Source organism: Vipera berus, assembly GCF_964194415.1.
Source record: "Vipera berus genome assembly, chromosome: 10".
In the NCBI taxonomy this organism is placed as follows: domain Eukaryota; kingdom Metazoa; phylum Chordata; class Lepidosauria; order Squamata; family Viperidae; genus Vipera; species Vipera berus.
The window spans coordinates 17402766-17422624 of record NC_138213.1 but is presented as its reverse complement, the minus strand read 5'-3'; the positions used below and the strand labels follow the sequence as shown (position 1 = coordinate 17422624).

The 19859-nt window shown below is 40.4% G+C and overlaps 1 protein-coding gene across 4 annotated transcripts in view; it reads right to left on the bottom strand.

Moving 5' to 3' along the window:
• Positions 1 to 457: 457 nt before the first annotated feature.
• The window catches only part of CBFB (core-binding factor subunit beta), a 45011-nt gene continuing 25609 nt past the window's right edge, over positions 458 to 19859 (bottom strand). Inside the window, exons 4-6 of one of the 4 annotated variants that reach the window (XM_081336202.1) lie at positions 16557 to 16673; positions 12208 to 12334; positions 458 to 3176 (exon numbers count right to left, since the gene is read on the bottom strand). In XM_081336202.1, the coding sequence (XP_081192328.1) occupies positions 3154 to 3176; positions 12208 to 12334; positions 16557 to 16673 (267 nt within the window). In that variant the 3' untranslated portion in view covers positions 458 to 3153. The remainder of the gene's footprint in view (positions 3177 to 12207; positions 12335 to 16556; positions 16674 to 19859) is intronic. The other 3 variants (XM_081336200.1, XM_081336203.1, XM_081336201.1) reach the window with 3 other exon arrangements.

The window sequence follows — 19859 nt, the reverse complement described above, 5'->3', positions numbered from 1 at the left end:
CTGTCCTGTTTTAACAATAGCTTTTTTACTGAGGTTGCAAAAGAAGCAATTTAATTAAACTTAAAGAGACCCAATAGTTCAAACTGCATTACATTTAAAAAAATTTAAATAGTAGGCATTGCAAACTTTTCTAGGAAAGCATGCACTGGAAAAGTTTCAGTAAACTGACATTTAGTTCTGAAAATAAAGTTCAGAACTAAATTCTCTATATTCCAGAAACCAATGAAAAATATATGAAATGTTACGGATGACTGAAGCAAAAATCTGAAATTTCTAATTTTACAACTGTATACTGAGAATCTGTTACATTACACTTCAGGAATATGGCTTAGAAAAGGTCAATAATTTGCCAAATGTTTCTTTTTTAAAAAGTCAGTACTTCTGATCCTAAATGTTATGATTGCCTGCATTGCTTCAGAATATCGTTATAAAGAAATAAACAGCCACTTGGTTTCACTATACAGAAGTTTATTATGAACATGACAGAGAAAAAAGACAGCAAAAGCAATGTTGATGCTTTAAGGCAACTCTTAAAAGATGTTCTATGAAGATGATGCAACTTCTGTTTAAATAGAAATTATGAAAATATCAAATTGCATCAATAACTTAATGTTTAAGTTGAACAGGTTTGCACTAAATAGTGAAGGAAAACACTTGTTGATCTTAATGCCAGCATTAAGATATAGTGGCCTCTTCTGACAATCATATCTTGCATCACAAGCCATTAAATCAGGAAATTCCTCATTAACCATAGTTTCATGTGTAATCCAAACCAAAATGAACTTCCGGTCAAGAGGAAACTAGATTGCAAAATTGTGATGTCTTTCATATTCCGCTTTATTCTCTAAATAATTGGAAATTGAAAACCATGATCAATTTTGGGTGTCTTGATTTAACTGATTCTACTGTGAACTGCCGGGAAATATGGGCAAAGCCCCTTTATCCCACCTTATTAAACCAAGCTGTGATCAATGGAATTGACCATAAGTAGCATAGTTTTAAGGAATAGGATAAAAATATTTACACACAAAGGTCAATATGCAATAATATAGTTTGCATACTTAAGGTTTTTTCCTCCCTCAAATCATATTGGAAACAACCAGATAACATCATGCTATTTGTGAGTAAAAGGGAACAGAACATTATGGATGATAACAGCAGCTAGAAATTCTTTGAAGCATTATTTCTTAAGGAAAATGTAAAAAATACACTGAAAAAAAGAGTATCAAAATTAATAAAATGAAGTGTGACAGTGATAACTCTCTGTTTGGACATCTGTCTGAGAATAGTACCAACAATCAATCGCTACAGTAAAGATAAAATCCAGGGTTGTCATGGGAAATTTCACCAGCTATTAACATAATTCTGTAGTTGTTTCATTCAGCTCCCATTATTAAAAAAATAATGCATCATAGTTATTCTACTTGGATCAGTAGAATATTTTTGGGGAAGAGGAGTATATACAAAACCGTAAAAATATAAATGCAAAAAATAACCGATAGGAAACAATTAGATGAGATGATTGCAGTTATACCATTATTACATCCTCAAAGTTAGTATGCAGAACTTTAAACTCCTGAGGTTCAAATGATGTGCAGCCTTAATTACCAGCTTTAAGGTCTCTCCTTGACCTTCCTCAATGAGAGAGGTATTCCTATGCTGGGTTACTGGTTTGTTTAACCCATAGCTGGTCATCGCTTTCATCTGCCACACCAACATACACGATTTGGAACGGTGCCGTGTCAATTTTTAAAAAGCCTAAAGACCTGAAGTAGGAAAACCTCACATTCCTGGTTTGCTGCCAGTGCTCATCTTGGCTAGCCACCTTCTTGCCCACTCACCCTCACACTAAAGTCCTTGGTGGTGTTTTGATGGTCAACTGCTGCATTACCCAATTATCAACAAACAAGCCCTTTATTTGTTGACTAAAAATACTGGAAGACCAAGGAGGTATGTTAATTTTGCAAAATATAGGCAGACCGAATCCTGCCCTGGCATTTGGCCTCTTGCCTTGGGTTTTACAGGGATGGCAGACTATTTTAAAACTGGGGGGAAAAAACCCACTGAAAATTCAGACAACTGTGATTCAACCTAAAAGGAGTATCCACACTTTTGCCAATGACCGTTATCTGCTCACTCTAACATCTAAATGAATATTGTAGACAGGTATTTCAAGTGGATTGCTTAGATAATCAGAGCAAAACTACTAGATGCAACACAAAGCACAGAATACTTCTTGAATAATAAATGGAAGAAAACAGGGCGGGGTGAATAGTGATTAAGGTTACCCAAAATCTTAACCCTATTGGAAAATATTGAATCAATGCGAAGTAAGCACACACACAAACAAAGGAATCTTGTAACCAGTATGAGATTTTGTGCATACTGAACCATTATTCCAATGTCTTGATTTCATTTAGAGAAAAACATAGTTTTAGGAGAACAATTTCAGAATTCAATTTACAGCAGAATGTGCTGACAGGTTAAGATTCCCTTAAACATTTTGCCACTGGAAATGTAAACTAAAGTTAATAGGCCACCACGGCACTTCTAAAAATAAAAACCATGTAATTCAGTAAATCAATAGACAACACTTGTGTTACTTGGTTCAGGTTGCATGATGCAAGAAGGGTGAAGTCTTTTGCAAGTTGATAAAAAAGTGCAAAAAGAGACAACCGCAAAGGGTGTGTGTCACAAGCAAGAACACTACAACAAACTTCCAACATCTCATATAAAATTAGTTTAGAAAGTTTTGGTTTCTTAAGAACTCACAAAAATTTATTTGGACCCATTCTGAAATGAACACGTGTCGGCTGAGGAACGTTTTTATGGCTGCGTAAAATTCTCTCTTTGCTAAAATAGTGCCAAGAAATCATCAGCTTGCATAGAAAAACAAGAATCTCAAATTCCCACTGGTGACATGCTTAAAGAACAGAAATACAGGTAATGCAACACAAACATAGTGCAAACCATGGCAGGCCATGATAGTTTGGCTGCCGCAGATCAGGGAAAAGGTTATATATCCTTATATATATATATCCAGTCATCACAGTTTCTGGTCTTTGAATTCCATCATTTGCCATGTTTAAAAAGCACAGCACTGCTTCTCAACGCAATTTGAGATCATCGCCACTTCCCAAGTTTGATCCAGGACTAGGGTCTTGTTGTCTTCTTGCCTGGATGAGACAAAGAGGACAGAAAGAGGGGACGGAACACAAATTAGAGATAATAGAATTTTGCAAATCAAATCAAAATGTTTTACGATGACATTTGAAACCACCACCAGGACAACTAACCACCTGAAAATGGAACGGCAGACGGTCTTGGGCTCAGAATGCTGTGTCAGTGCCCAAATTGGAAGGTTTTAAAATATCCAGTTTTAGATTTAGATGTTTATCTAGGCAACTCTTCTCTTCTTTTGCAGAGCTTGTTCCTATATTTTTACAGAGTTAGATACCCCAGGCAAGAAAACTTTAGTGCCAGAGTTCTGCTTTTTCACTTTCACCCTGATTTAGTCTCCACTAATTCCAGTTTTTCCTCACATTGGAATTTTCCATTTCACAGCTTCCATCTTTTTTGCGTTACCATTATGAAAAGCTAAAGTCATCTTGTTTTATTACCACCTTTGAAAAAAAAGGATATTTAGTGACAAGACTTTACAACCATTCATTGAGTGGCTGTTCAAAGTTACAACGGCACTGGAAAAAGTGACTGATGACCATTGCGTTGTCATGTGATCAAAATTCAGATGCTTGGCAACTGGCTCATAATCGACCATTGCCATGTCCTGAGGTCATGTGATCACTTTTTGAGATTCTTCTAACAAGCAAAGTCAATGGGGAAGCCAGATTCACTTAATAACCCGTTACTGCAGTGATTCACTTAACAACTGTGGCAAGAAAAATCGTAAAATGGAGCAAAACCCACTTAACAACTGTCTTGCTTAACCACAGAAATTTTGGGCTCAGTTGTGATCATAAGTCAAGGACTACCTGTACTACAAAGTTTGTATCTTTATGTTCAAGAAAAGTTCACTGCCATCACCATTATTCGTTATACTGGAAATCATTTTATGAGAGAAGTTAAGCTCAAATTTTCTAATTGTACAGTTACGTTAAAAATTAAACAACATGACTAACAACCTCTTGCAAGAGCTTCATACCATATACATTTAAATCAAATCTTTGCATGACAGACACAACATGAAAGCCATTACAGAAAATGTATAAGCTCATTAAAATAGAATGATAAGGCAGAAATAATAAAAAATGCACATTCACTCTTAAGTATCTCCCGGAGCAAACAAAATATCACTGTAGATATTGCTTCGTTTATTGGAACCCCACAAAACTGTCAAATCTATTGTTTGTTAAAGCAGCTCAGATAATTTCTATAAATTAAATATTGAAACATATAAATAAATCAACATAATGTGCATATACCTACACACATAAATATGACATTATTAAACTTAGCTGCATAAGGGTTTTATTTTCTTTCAATTGTTTTGAAGTTTTATTTTTTATTTAGCATTCTTAACATACACAATTAACAAAACAAGCTTTAAACTTAAAAAAAGTAGAAGAGACAACTCCAAAAGAATTAAAAAATACAAGTTAAGAAAGAAAAATAAGAAAATCCACATTTTATTTTATAAGGAACAATAGTTACTGGTTACTAATAAATTCACTAGTGTAATATGAATAATATAGAATATTATTGCAAGGCATTACAAAATATCGGCCATAATAACCCATGTTGTTACGTTCTTTGATATAAGTTATTGTCTTTTCCAAAAAAGCTTAGACCACACATTTCTGACAACCATTCCTTCATATTTTGAATAATATCACATTTGTAATTTCTTGATATGATTCTTTTACTTGCTCCCCATGCTTGATACTACCATAACTCTTGATAAACAGATTCCGGATTTATTTCATTTCAGGACTTTTGGGAAGAATTAGTGGCCTCTTTATTTAGCCATACAATAAGATTTAATCTTTGGGAGTAATTTTAACCAGCCCCAAGGCTGAAAAGAGACCTATTCATATACCAAAGGTTTTCTTTCAGATAGACAGCTGTGGTCCAATACAGAATTTCAGGTATTTAAATATATTTTACACAACTTTGGAATATTACAATTTTGCAAATCCAAAAATTGAGTGAGGTTAAGGAGATATGGTGCTGAGAAGACTCCTGTGAGTCCCTTGATCAACCCTGACTGCTCTTTAGAAGGCCAGATCCTGAAGCTGAAACTCAAATACTTTGGCCACCTAAGGAGAAGGAAGGACTCACTGGAGAAGAGCCTAATGCTGGGAAAGGTTGGGGGCAAGAGAAGAAGGGGATGACAGAGAATGAGGTGGCTGGATGGAGTCACTGAAGCAGGAGGCATGAGCTTAAATGGACTCCAGAAGATGGTAGAGGAGAGGAAGGCCTGGAGGAACGTTGTCCAAGGGGTTGCGAGGGGTCGGACATGACTTCGCAACTAACAAAGTAGAAAATCCAAATACAATATCTATGTCCGTCTGTCTATCTATGAACATCAATTAAAGTGAACCTAGGCCTATCTATTATATCAGCTTTAATGGTAAAGTCAATTACAAGCCTGTATGTTAAAGCATAGTTTAAAAAAGAAGTTATCGTGTCATTATTATCATTATTGTTGTTGTTGTTATTATTGAACCTCAACTTATATACAGCTGCTTAGTTACTTATGAACACCCTGAAAAATGCCAATAGTTCCTCATTTCCAATTAGCAAAATTGATCGCTAAGGAGCCATCCCATAATAATCTTTCCAGACAATGTTTCTCTCATGTATGGCTTCTTTCTGAAGAAGAGGCTGGACTGCTTTCTTTTTGCCTAGAATTTGCACTGAATGTAGCGCAGAGCAGATAATCTTTGCAAGTCAAGCCATCCTGTAATACATGCTTGTCTTTCAGTCAATACAGGCTAAAAAGGGCTGAGCAACAGTGAAACACTGACCGACAGTGATCAATAATAATTATATATTTATGGCATCACTATTAACATGAAAGTTCTTTTTCAAATAAAAGCATATTTTTTTTCCTAATGGAAAAAATACCGAAGAAGCTAAGACCTGCAATGGACTTTCAAAAGGCATATAAAGATTTGTCCAGCTGAGAAAAATGAATTAATGTGCCAAAGATTCAGTTTTCAGCTGAGAAATTGCCCATAGCTTACAGTTTCATGTTACTTTTTCAAGGAAAAGCTTTTGGTTTTTACTGTAATTGTATTTTCTTATGTTTTATAATCTTACAAGCTTCTTTGGTAAGACTTGTGTGTCCTGAAAAACAGGCTAAACATCTCTTAAATAAACAAAGGCTATCACAGCCTCAATTAAATGAATTGAGTTCAGTATTTCAAAACATGCAAAGCAATTTTTCCATGACCATATAGCCTGATATTAAATGTCACTTCCCCTTCTCTGTTTTCTATAGAAACCCATCTACCAAAGGGTAAGACATAATAATTTTCTTATACCGGTATTTATACTCAAGGCAACTTTTTTCTTGCCTCTAGACTACACATTTTAAAAGCTTGCTTCAATACAGAACTGCTTGAACTACGCAGAATTCTAATTTCTACAGTGTAGTCAAAGGGTTATATCATTATATAAAGATACATGTATGCTTTGGAAGTTTAATGCAAGTATATTTACTGTCTTCCCACAAGGCAAAACGGCATCTTTTGTAAAATCCCCATCATGTGGTAGGACTTGTGGTGAGACAAAGCTACCACAAGAAAAGCAGCAACAACAGCATACTGGCAATCTCCTGTCTGTGGCATTAAAGTGTATCCAGCAAACAAAATCCTTGCAATGGTTCTTGTTTGAACTGATTTATATATCAGGTTACATTGTACAAAAGGGATAAGCAAAGTAGCTAGCTTGGCCTATCTATCTTAGCTTCTGCAGCTCGTGCTGCTGCCCAAGAGGAGATAACAACACATACTACTACAAGGACTGGCATTACGATGATATATGCTTGTTTTGCTTCTCTGGTCAATGAGGAAGAGTAATCAACTAGGGAGAGCGTTTTTAAAATTATAATAACGATGTTGGGTTCCAAGTTGCATGAAAATTTAACCCCTGTAAAAGGCCTTCATTAAACGTTACACTGCATGCGCTTCTTTACTCTGAAACATCACTAAGACTTTAAAATAGTCAAGGCAGGAAGATAGATACACTTTACTTTCCATACATAAAAAGAAATTTTGTGAGTAATATTTTCCAGATGTTGCCACATGGTATGCAGCATCAATCCACATGAATCTTTTGTCTCCTGGCTGTGACTGCAAGTCTGGGTCCTGACTTCCCAGTGCTGCCGTCCTTTTAATTTCAAAATCTGCTACTGCTTGTGTTGTAGCTTTAAAACTTTCTCTCATTTGCTTTAAATATCACTGCAATTCTGATTTATTAAGGGTGATTTCCAGGAGACGGCTTCTCTTAAAATTCTCTGGTACATTTAATTGCAAGTTCTTGTGCTAAAAAAATAGCACCTCTTCTTTTCCTCCCCCCTAAAAAAAATGTTATAGAGGTTTCCATAAGATGTAGATCATTTACCTTTCCGATAAAACTGTTTTAATTGCTAAGCCGAAATTAGAAATATTTTTTTCAAATTATGTTTAAAGTGGTTAAATATTCTCATTCTGTAGTTTATATCTTCTTCCCTAACTTGACTTTGCCAAAAAAGATGCATTGGATGCATACAAATGTTGCTTGTGGGAGTATTAATGAAGCCTTCCATTGAAGCGAGTGTCACTCTGGGGCAGCTAGGACGTGTCTGAGAACGATATCCATGCCCGGCCTTCAAAACTGCCAGAGGCTAATCTAAAATAAGACCCCTGTGGAAGAGTTCTTCTAAGTTTTTGCACATGCAGAAGACTAAAGCAAATAAAAAAATCCTTTATGGGAAAGGAATTGTATAAATAAAGAATACAATCTGTGATCATTTTCATATGCTGCTAGGAGTTGGATGAATACTTCCGAAGAGCTGGCGCCTCTTTTGAGGAGTGGCAGACCAAGGAGTATAGGGATTTCCCTTTTTATTGAGCTCAAATGTGGTATCTATTAAAGTAATTTAAACTACGCAGGATTTTTTTTATATATATAAAAGAAACTTTTATGCAGACTTCGCAGCAACCCTATATGTCCATTTGTAACAATGAGACTTTTAATCTTTAAGCATTCTAATTGTACGGGTTCAGGAACCTCACAATCTGAAAAGAAGTCAGCTTCAACTTCAGCTTTATACAGCAGCCCAATTTTTCTCCGTTATCCCTGAGAACAGAGCTGAAATTCAAGGCAGCAATTTTGAATCTTTTCAAATATTCTAGAATTGTGGAATTTGAAATGTATAAACTAAGGAAAATCAAGGAAAATGTAAACAATAAAATTGCTAGCGAGCCTTACTTTCTAAACGGTGGGTTTTAATCCTGGAACAAACCAAACGGTATCTAGTGTGGAGCTGCCACTCGTGGTGTACAGACGGCCGTTGCCAACATGCGTCTCTCTTCTTTAAATTAGCATACCCCCCAAAAATCAGAAAGACGAGCAAAGCCTCCACCCAAAAAAATAATTCAGATATGGGGGCGATCCCTAAGACTGTGTAAGGGGGCAGAGGGAATAATCTGGAGGAACAGAAGGAAGAGCTGCAAGCAAGATGATAGATAGCATCTATCCAGAACATCCAGATTCAGCCATAGTTCCATTCCATACGGCATTAACCTTGTGAACTCACAAGCTTCCTCCTTCGGTTATATATTCAAGATGGACAGTGTTTAATATTTATTTGTTATGTACATGTAGGGGGTGTGGGTCTATACATATGTTGCATACAGTATGTTCAGGTGCGTGTCACGTATGTGTTCACTTTAAGAGTGGGCGACTGAATTTCATTTTTGATGTTTGCCGTTGCGCCCACAGCAAAACAAAAAAAAAAAAACAATAAAGGTTATCTTATCTCATCTCATCTCATCTCATCTTATAAAAGAAGTCTGAGTCTGGAACAGAGATGTAATTTGAGGAAGCTCTCAAGGATGACTGTCTCTAGAGATAAAAGGGGTGTGTGTGGGGGAAGAGGCACAGATTTGCAAGATGCTCTTATTATACTGGTAGTGTCCTTGGGTTATGACAGCAGTCACAACCAGGACTTCCATCACTTAGTCGTAAAGCGTGACAACAAGGGCTGCGTGGGTTGTTAATCGAGGACCGCACATGACTATGACCTGGGAAGAGACAGGAACTCAGCAGGTGAGAGTGGTGGGCAGGTAGGAGCCGCGGAGTGCAGATGGGAGGTAAACCCGGGAGCTGCTACGCAGTGTGCAGCAGTGAGGAGTGGGAGTGACTTGCGGGAACGACCTGGGACCTCCTGGCAGCTTCGCCACTGACTTTGCCTGTGAGAGGCCAGAGGAGAAGTTGCAAATGGAAATCACGGGACCCTGGGACGCTGCAACTTTGGTAACTGCACTTGAATCACGGTCATGTGGCCCTAGGGGCAGGCCATAGAATGGAATGGAATGCAATAGAATAGAACAGAATATAGAGTAGAGTAGAGGCTGATACTTGGGAAAAGAATAGAATAGACAATAGACTAGAGAATAGAATAGAATAGAATAGAACAGAAGAGAATATAGACTAGACTAGACTAGGATGGGATGGGATGGGATAGGATAGGATATATCCTGGAATGGAATACAATACAGTAGATAAAATAATGAATAGAATAGAATAGAATAGAATAGAATAGAATAGAATAGAATAGAATAGAATAGAAGCTGGAAGGGACCTTGGAGGTCATCCAGTCCAGTCCCCCACTCAAGCAGGAGACCCTATACCACCTCAGACAAGTGATTGTCCATCCTCTTCTTAAAAACCTCCAGTGATGGAGCGCTCACAACATCTGGAGGCAATGTCTTGGTCATATGACAGTTGCCACTTCCAGGCCTGGGCACAAGACCCCTTTTGTTCCGTGTCATTGTAACTCTGAATGATCTCCGACCAAGCGGTCATAACCCCATGACTACCTGTACCCTCACGATGAAAGTAACATAGGTAGCCCTCAATTTACAGCCAGTCACTTAGTGATTGTTCAAAGTTACAATGGACCTTCCTGGGGTACTTAGGATCTGGATTTGTAGTTTCAACAGCTCCCCCTAGCCCCCCATTTCCACCACCCCCAGTAGAAGCACCTGACTGTGCTCTGGTGCTCAGCAAGTAGGCCACATTTAGGGCCTTTTGCACCATCCCAGTCATAATAACTGCATCTTTCGATGTTTTTGTTCAAAATTGGCATTTACTTCCAGCTTTCGGCAAAACCCTTAGCGAACTACTGGTTTGCTTAATGATGGCAGTGTTTGCTTAACAACTATTGTGATTCACTTAACAACAGCCACGAAAAAGGCTATAAAATCAGTTCCGTTATGTGGAGGACCCCGTTTAAGATTGGGATGGGCAAGATTCATTAGAGTAATAAAGCGAGAACTACCCGTACAGGTAGTTGACCTACAACATTTCATTTAGCGACTGTTCAAAGTTACAACGGCACTGAAAAAAAAAATGAGCGTTTTTCGCACCACGGTTGTAGCATCCCCAGGGTCACGTGATCAAAATTTGGATGCCTGGCAACTGGCGGTATTTATGACTGTTGCTGTGTCCCAAGGTCACGTGATCCCCTTTTGCAACCTTCAGATGAGCAAAGCCAGATTCACTTAACAACCATGTCACTAACTTAACAATTGCAGTGGTTCACTTAACAACTGTGGCAAGAAAAGTCGTAAAATGGAGCAAAATTCCCTTAACAAATGTTTCCACTTAGCAACAGAAATTTGGGGCTCAATTGTGGTGATAAGTTGAGGACTACCTGTAGTCGTACTGAGAAAATGGGGATTGGGGTGACGGAAGGAATCGTGCTGGGAGCAGGAAGTGAGAAGAGTGAAGATAAAATGCAGTAGTCTTCCTCTGCTTCCCCATCTAGAAACCCGGAGGAAGCAAAGCATTTGGGGCCCTAGTACTATCCTAAATCTAGAGCACAACAATTTTATTCTGGGGTTGAAACAAAATTTCTCCCATTTTATGCCTACCCCTATCTCAGGGGCAGGCAACCTCGGCTCTTTTACGACTCGTGGACTTCAACTCCCAGAATTCCTGAGCCAGCGTGGCTCAGCTTGGAAACCTCTCCCTTTCCCCTCAGCATGGCTGGCTCAGGAATTCTGGGAGTTGAAGTCCACGAGTCATAAAAGAGTCAAGGTTGCCTGCCCCTGCCCTATCTTACATGTTTCTCTTATATACTCTGCTTACTTCAAATGTAAACCCACATTCCATCTGCCTTTTTAACTTGCATGTGCCAGCTGAAAAATCAAAGAAATATAAATACAGGCAGCCCTTGACTTACGGCAATTCGTTTAGTGACCGTTTCAAAATTACAAGGGCACTGGGAAAAGTGACATGTGACTGTTTTCCACCCTTACGACCATGGCAGCATCCCCATGGGCTTGGCAACTGGTTCATCTTTATGACGGTCGCAGAGTCCCGGGGCCACGTGATCACCTTTTGCATCCTTCTGACAAGCAAAGTCAACGGGGAAGGCGGTCTCACTTAACCACCGTGTTCCTAACTTAACTGCAGTGATTCACTTCACAACTGTGGCAAGAAAGATCGTAAAGTGGGGGAACATTCCCTTAAGAAACGTTTCATTTAGCAACAGGATTTTGGGGTTCAATTGTGGTCGCTAAGTCGAGGACTAACCTGCACAGCATAATACTTCTTGTTTGCTCAAATGTCATCAAATATCGTTTTGACATTAAATGATGGGAGATAATATAATTCAATGGAAAATTCCACAGGATGCTTGCTGCCCCTTCTGCGTCACAAGACTATTATATAGCACACTACCTTAGCAGACCACGGAAATTAACCGGGCAACAATTAATTCAAAATAGATGGAATTCAAACAATTAGCTAACCTAGGGACTCTTTGAGGCCAGTAACATTCCACATTTTAAAAAAAAAACACAACTCGCTTTAATAGACGGATTGACATTTGTTACAAACGTACGGGCTAAAATCCTCAAGTCTTCAACGAGAGTTCTCAAAAATCACAAAACTGAAATATCAAATATGGTAAAATAAATAAATAAATAAATAAATAAATAAAAAAATCTAGAGGTTTGGTAGAGTACTAACCAGTCACTGACAGCAGGTGTGAGACTCTCACCTCCATTTCTTCCCGATGAGACCGGTCTCTGTCTTCAAATTCTCGAGTTCTTCTCCGGGCTTCTTCGAAAGCCTGCTGTGCTAATGCATCTTCCTGCTACCAACCAGAAAGCAGAGTCAGGAGAAAAGCAGTCTTACTTGCCTTGGGATCAAACGTTTGCTGGGGCTGAAGCTGTTACATGTTTTGTGCCAGCCATGGCAGTTCCCCAAATAGGTCATCAGATGGAGCAAAGAGGCTTCTTTGCTCCCCTGCAGCAGCCCCATTGGCGAGAGAGTTTTATGGCTAGGGAGGGGCCGAGACCCCCCATAAATACCTCTGCCCAGGGGCTGCTTCTTTGTTCTGCTCCTCTTTTTCGATTTTCTCTCTTGCATGCATTCTCTATCATACAAGCATGGATGCTTCCATGCCATATAGCTCTTTTTATATAACCTATCGATGAATAAAGCTTCATAATGACTGCATCTCTGCATCCTGCCTCTTTTACTTGGAAGCACCTTAACGACCCATCGATCTCTTGTTAGAGCTGCTTCACAGAAGCCGTCACCTGGCCTAGCTCTACCCTTTGTGGGAGAAATATGCACGATGCATCGCGAAACAAGAGCGTGCCACAGAGAGTGAGATACTGCTAATGCAGATCCGTGGCCGTATGCAGCCTCGGGGTTGCGCCTCTGTTGTCTTGAGGAACAACAAATGCGGCATTTTTAAGATGGTGCACTCCCCCTCCACCCTGCCTTCAGTCATTCTGTTTCTTCTCAAGTTCAAACTGGGTGTTTTGTCAGATGGCATGGGCACAGCTCAGTTCAGTCTGAGTTGGTCAGTGGGACCAGAGGCCGGTTCTTCCAAGCCCATCCTCAGAAATTCTCGAGACAGAACTGCCCAGTGAACACATCCTGGACACCGAGAGGTTCCTTGAGGATGGGCCCCAGAATGAGTCCGAAAGCTTGGAAGAACAATCCTCTCTCCCGCTGACCCGACTCACATCGGTGGCTGCAACGTTATCCTTGGACGTGTACATTTGCCTTCGTGCACGACAGCTTAATTCCTCTACTGCAGACATGTCAAACACAAGGCCCGGGAGCCGGAGCCGGCCCGCGAAGTGGTTTCATGCGGCCCGCGAAGCCATCCTGGAAACAGTGAGGGAACGGCCCCCATTGCCTTGGCCCTGGCCCAGAGACCCTCCTTCTGCCAGAGACCCTCAGATCTGTCCCACTCCTGCCCAGGCCCCCATAGGCACCCTTGATGCGAACGATGTAGAGCTGGCCACGCCCACCCAGTAGGCCATATGCACTCTAGCCACGCCCACCATGGCCATGCCCACCCGGCCCCCTGAGGGCAACCGCAATGCTGATGCGGCCCTCAATGAAATTGAGTTTGACACCCCTGCTCTACTGTTATCGTGGCCTTGTGCGGATTCTCACAGGGTGCTTGTCCCTGCCATGCAGGCAATGAAGAACTGAAATGATTTGCAACCTGTATGTGAGAGAATCACTGTGATTTGCACCTCAGCAAAATTAAGAAATTAGGCTTGCTCTAAGTCTTGATATGACAGTTGAAAAGGTGTTATCTTGGCATCATCTCTTTATAATGTTAACCCTTGTGTAGTGCACCAGATAATACAGTAATAAACCTGGCTGTTATCAGAAGAAAAATGTCATACGGCTGGGTAAAATTGTTGATATTATTCAATCGCCAGAGGCTTTATTGATTATCACTGTCTATAATTTCAGTCTGACATTTTCAAACCAAACATGAGAATCTTCCACCGTAAGTTTTATAATCTGGAAAGCTTTTTGTTGCATAAGTCTAGTATATTTATTTTTAAAAAATATTATCAGGTTTCTGCTAACATTTCTCAATTAACTATTCTATGCTGAGGAATTACATATCCAACCATACACGACAACATGTAGTTCTGACGCTATTTTTTAAAAATATATTTATCTTTTTAGTATTACCCTGCTAATAATCAAAAGCTGCCTGTATAATTGTTGATATAAACATATTACATTTGCTCATATTCCATTAGTAATCAGATTTTCCAAACATTTACAGCTGATAATTGCTTTGGCTCCAGAAAATCCAACTATATTTTAATATGCTCTGAGTACATTAAAATTTAAATCTAAAAATTAAATGACTATATCAAAAAAAACCATTAAATTGCCTTTTATGCCTAAGGCATTTTGTGAGCCCTTAAGCTATTTTGAGAAATGATGTAAAAGAGCATCTGAGGGCCTTTGCCTAATTTAATACCAACTTCTATTAATCAATAAACATCATTGAAGGCCTCAGCAATCTGCACCGAAAGGCAACATACACACTGGATACTGGATTCTACTTTCATGTAGATCGGGCCCTTTTGGTCAATTTTTATCTGGGTACAAAACAATGCAATCCCTTTTCAATGTGCCAAGATGGAACATAACACTAACTGCCATCTGGGAATCTTGTTCCTGGCCATGGTCTCAGCAGCTGCCATTTCATGATGTAAAAAGGGATGGAGAGGACCAAAGTCGTACAGAGGTCCCAAAGTTCTCTGTAGCCATGCAGATCCCAGTATTCAGTTTTACAAATAAGAATTTTTAGTCTTTTTACAAAGTATCACCTACCACAAGAAAAATACTTAACATCCAGTAAAGCATACACTGTAACAATCTAGCAGTATTCACCAGCCCAAACCCAAATGAAATTTGTATCATTCAAACAGATATGAGCAAACTTCTACTTGCCTTCTCTTGAGCTACAAAGTCAGTACATAAGCCCCCTGCTGAAATGGTATAGGTCACAGGTCGGCAACCTGCGGCTCCGGAGCCGCATGCGGCTCTTTGAGCCGTCTCTTGCGGCTCCCAGCCGCCCGGTGCGCGCGCACCTCTTCCAACGGGCAGTGGTGCGCGCGCACCTCTCCAAATGGAGAGTGGCACCGCCCGTTTGGAGAGGTGCACGCGCACCTCCCCGAATGGGCGGAGGTGCGCGCGCACCTCCCCAAACCTTTGGGGAGGTGCGCGCGTACCTCCGCGCGAATGGGCAGCGGTGCCGCTCTTTCAGGAAGCTGCCGCGGCCCGTCTGTGAAGCTGCCGAAAGCGGCAGCTTAGCAGACGGGCCGCAGCAGCTTCCTGAAAGAGCGGCGCCCCTGCCCATTCCGAGAGGTGCGCGCGCACCTCTCCGAACGACCGGAGTTGCGCGCGCACCTCCCCAAACCTTTGGGGAGGTGCGCGCGTACCTCCGCGCGAATGGGCAGCGGTGCCGCTCTTTCAGGAAGCTGCCGCTTTCGGCAGCTTCACAAGACGGGCCGCGGCAGCTTCCTCAAAGAGCGGCACCGCTGCCCATTCGCGCGGAGGTACGCGCGCACCTCCGGTCGTTCGGAGAGGTGCGCGCGCACCTCTCGGAATGGGCAGGGGCGCCGCTCTTTGAGGAAGCTGCCACGGGCCCGTCTGCAAAGCTGCCGAAAGCGGCAGCTTTGCAGACGGGCCGTCGCCGTCGGGCAACCGGGAACCGGTTCCATCTCATTTTTAAAAAAATGGCAGCCGCGTGCGTCCGCGCATGCGCAAAAAACCTTTTTGCGCATGCGCGTGCATGGACACACGCATGCGGCTCCCTCTTTTTTTAATTTGTGATGGAACCGGTTCCCAGTGGCTCTTTTTCTTTTTTAGGTTGCCGACCCCTGGTATAGGTTCTCCTCCATGAGCAGGGGCTGGACTAGAAGACCTCTAAGGTTCTGTCCTATTCCTATTCCTACATTCTATTCTATTCTATTCTGTTCTGTTCTGTTCTATTCTATTCTATTCTATTCTATTCTATTCTATTCTATTCTATTCTATTCTATTCTACTCTACTCTACTCTACTCTATTCTACTCTACTCTACTCTACTCTACTCTACTCTAATTCTACTCTACTCTAATGACACATAAGCCAGAAAACTGTGGACCTATAATTATGAGCAATGACTGCTAAAGAAAGAAGTGAAAAAAAAAAAACCAACCTAAAGTCAAAAGAAAAAAGAATCAGGCAGATCCAAAGGTTTTGAACCTACGTCTTTACCGTAACTCCGCTGATGTTTTCAATGCATTATATCAGAGGTCTCCCAACCTGGCCACTGTTAGACTTGTGGACTTCAACTCCCAGAATTCCCCAGCTAGCGTGGGTGGCTGAGGAATTCTGCAGCTGAAATCCCCAAGTCTTAAATTGGCCAAGTTGGGAGACCCCCGCCCCCCTTTATTATATGACTCCTTCACCCTCAAGTTATAAACATATATCAAAATGCACCAAGTTTTGAAACCACAAAATAGCACGTGAGAAGCCTGTGGCTGTCTTCTTTACCTGTGCCCGTTCCTCATCAAATTCTAGGCAGCCCATGCCGTCCAGCCTTTGGAGATCTATCCAGCCTTTCCAAATAACACAAACCCCATTAAGGATCATGGGTGCTTTTAAGTAGACCTGGAAAGTGAGAAAAACAAATGCTGATAAGTGAGGAAGATGAAGCTAGGCAGAGATTTTAAACACATCACCCCATTATCTCTTTCTGTATCTTCAATTGTAATGGGTCCTACAATGGGCTTACAACATCCTCTTCTCAAAAAAATAAAAAGGCAAGATTCCAACTTTTAATACTAAAAGTCATTAGGATAAATCCTACAAAAATGGGCAAAATGTAATAATAAATTCAAACACACACAGAATCTTTTCAACACCAGGGTTCTCCAACCTTGGCAACTTTTAAGACCTGTGGATTTCCTCTCCTAGAATTCCTCAGCCAGCCAAGGTTGAAGTATTGGTACTAAGTTCTCAGATAATAGGAAATTACCTCAAGACAACAAGAAACATAACCAACAGGAATCTGAGTTTTGTTTTAAAGTTGGAACAAGGTGTTTTTCAGCTGTTTTGAACTGCCTCTACTTTTGTGCAGACCACCACAGCAATCAGACTGATAACACAAACAAAGCTTCAGCTACCACCGGTATATTAATTGAGATTCTAATTAGGAAAATAGCAGGACACAGGCAAAAAATATAAAAAAAATCAACCTTTAAAATATTCAAGCCATAGGTTTACTTTCAAATATGTACAATATGGTAACAGGAAAAACAGACATTCAAATACATTTTGTGATCTGTATTTTCCCCACATCTTAAGTCCTGCATAAAAAAACAAAAATCCGTATTATTTTGCACAATTGTTGTTGTTGTTAGCTGCGAAGTCGTGTCCGACCCATCACGACCCCCATGGACAATGTTCCTCCAGGCCTTCCTGTCCTCTACCATCTTCTGGAGTCCATTTAAGCTCATGCCTGCTGCTTCAGTGACTCCATCCAGCCACCTCCTTCTCTGTCGTCCCCTTCTTCTATTGCCCTCAATCTTTCCCAGCATTAGGCTCTTCTCCAGTGAGTCCTTCCTTCTCCTTAGGTGGCCAAAGTATTTTGAGTTTCAACTTCAGGATCTGGCCTTCTAAAGAGCAGTCAGGGTTGATCTCCTCTAGGACTGACCGGTTTGATCACCTTGGAGTCCAAGGGACTCGCAGGAGTCTTCTCCAGCACCATAGTTCAAAGGCCTCCATTCTTTGGCGCTCAGCCTTTCTTATGGTCCAACTTTCACTGCCATACATTGAAACTGGAAAGACCATAGCCTTGACTATACGCACTTTTGTTGACAGGGTGATGTCTCTGCTTTTTAGTGTGCTGTCCAGATTTGCCGTGGCTTTCCTCTCCAGGAGCAAGCGTCTTTTAATTTCTTGGCTACAGTCCCCATCTGCAGTGATCTTGGAGCCCAGGAAAATAAAATCTGTCACTACCTCCATTTCTTCCCCATCTATTTGCCAGGAATTGAGAGGGCCGGATGCCATGATCTTGGTTTTCTTAATGTTAAGTTTCAACCCAACTTTTGCACTCTCCTTCTTCACCCGCAAAAAGAGGCTCTTTAGTTCTTCATTTTGCACAATACATTTAATTAAGAAAGAACCCACCAAGAGTGAAAAACTATTAAATAAGAACAGACTGGTCAGCGTTTATAGCAGTAACAGCTTTTATAAAGTGTTTAGATCATAACAATTGTATTGAAAAAAGTGTATCCTTTTAAAAGTGCTGGCACAATAAATATTGTTCCTGGAAACAGTTTTGTAAAAAAAAAAGTTGTTAAGAGCTCTTCACCATGAGACCTTTCTGGAACTGAATTAAATTACCCCAGGTTTCATTTGAGAAGAAAATTCTGAGTCACTCAATATAAGTGCCCCTTGTTTAATAATCACTTCAATAAGTGCTGAGTGAGTGAGAGTTACAACAGGTTTGGCTGTAGCAGTGTCCTGTAGTCAAGTGATTGTGATTCTTGCCAGCTTCCCACAAGCAAAGTCAATGGGGAAGCCAGCAGGAAATCACAATCATGTGAGTTCCTTGCTTAAAGACAATAACCAGGGATTACTGGAACTGATGTCACTAAGCAGTACAGTCGTGTGATGTCATGCTTCAAAATGCATTGCTTTAAAGGCATACATTCTGATCCTAATTATCAAGCAAGATTACCCGTAAAATCTATTGGAATCATGAAAGATTTTTTGGTCTTTAGTTTAGTTTTTTTTTAAAATAATTCATCGGATATAGGCATACTTCCTCAGGGCTTGGTGATACAAGAAGATTCTTTTTTGCAAGTTGTATTTCATTTGGCTGATTCAGAATGAAAATAACCAGTATTAATTCTCATCCCCCCACCCCTGCAACTCATTTTATGATTGCCAAAATTTAGGGAGAAACTGAGCAAAGAGCTATAGAAGCGAGATATCTGCTCAGTTTTACTTAACTCCATTTAAATGCTTGTTTTTCCAAAAACAACCTAGACGGCTCACGTTTCTTTCTTTCTTCAGAATTTTGTTTTTCAGACCACCCCCAGCAAAAAAATTCAAGAGCTATCTATCTAGAGCCTGTGGGTGTCACATCAGATCCATCCCTGTGATAGCAACTGCACTACCAATAACTAGAATTTTATCATGGGGGAAAAAAACATGATGAAAATCCGGAGATTGCAAACAGGTTATCTTAAGACAGGTTATCTTAAACAGGATGCAGGGCTGAGAGGAGCTCTATCAGAGACCCACATCAAAATCAGGTTAACAAATCCAAGTCCTCCTTTAACCCATTAATGCCTTTGAAACAGCACAAGAATTATTGCACGAATCTGAATTAAGAGGGGTATGGTATTGCACTGATTACAGCTTATTTGTTGTGGGCGGAAATAAAAGTCCCTGTTTCCCATTAAGTTGTTTCCCAACAGTTGCAAACAAACAGTTTGCAGAATGAATTGTGCTTGGTTTTTTTTTTTTGGTGTTTTTTTGTCTGTTTGAAACTGAACCTACTAGTAGGAGCTTCTGTCTTCAATAATGAGATTCCAGTACAGTTTTCCATTTTAAAAATGCCTCTCTCCAGAGGGCGCTTATTAAAGAAAGCTGAAGATGACACTATGACTAAAGAACTTTTGCACTCCGCATCAGCAAGGCTTTTTAAGGGGAATGGGGTGGAGGAAGGAACAAACAGTGAAGCCGCAAAATGATAACGCTTCTGGGACAACAGTGTCTTTTTAAAAGTAGGAGTCTCAAAATCAACCCAACCTCATAATGTTTTGACTGAAATGAGTGTTCAGA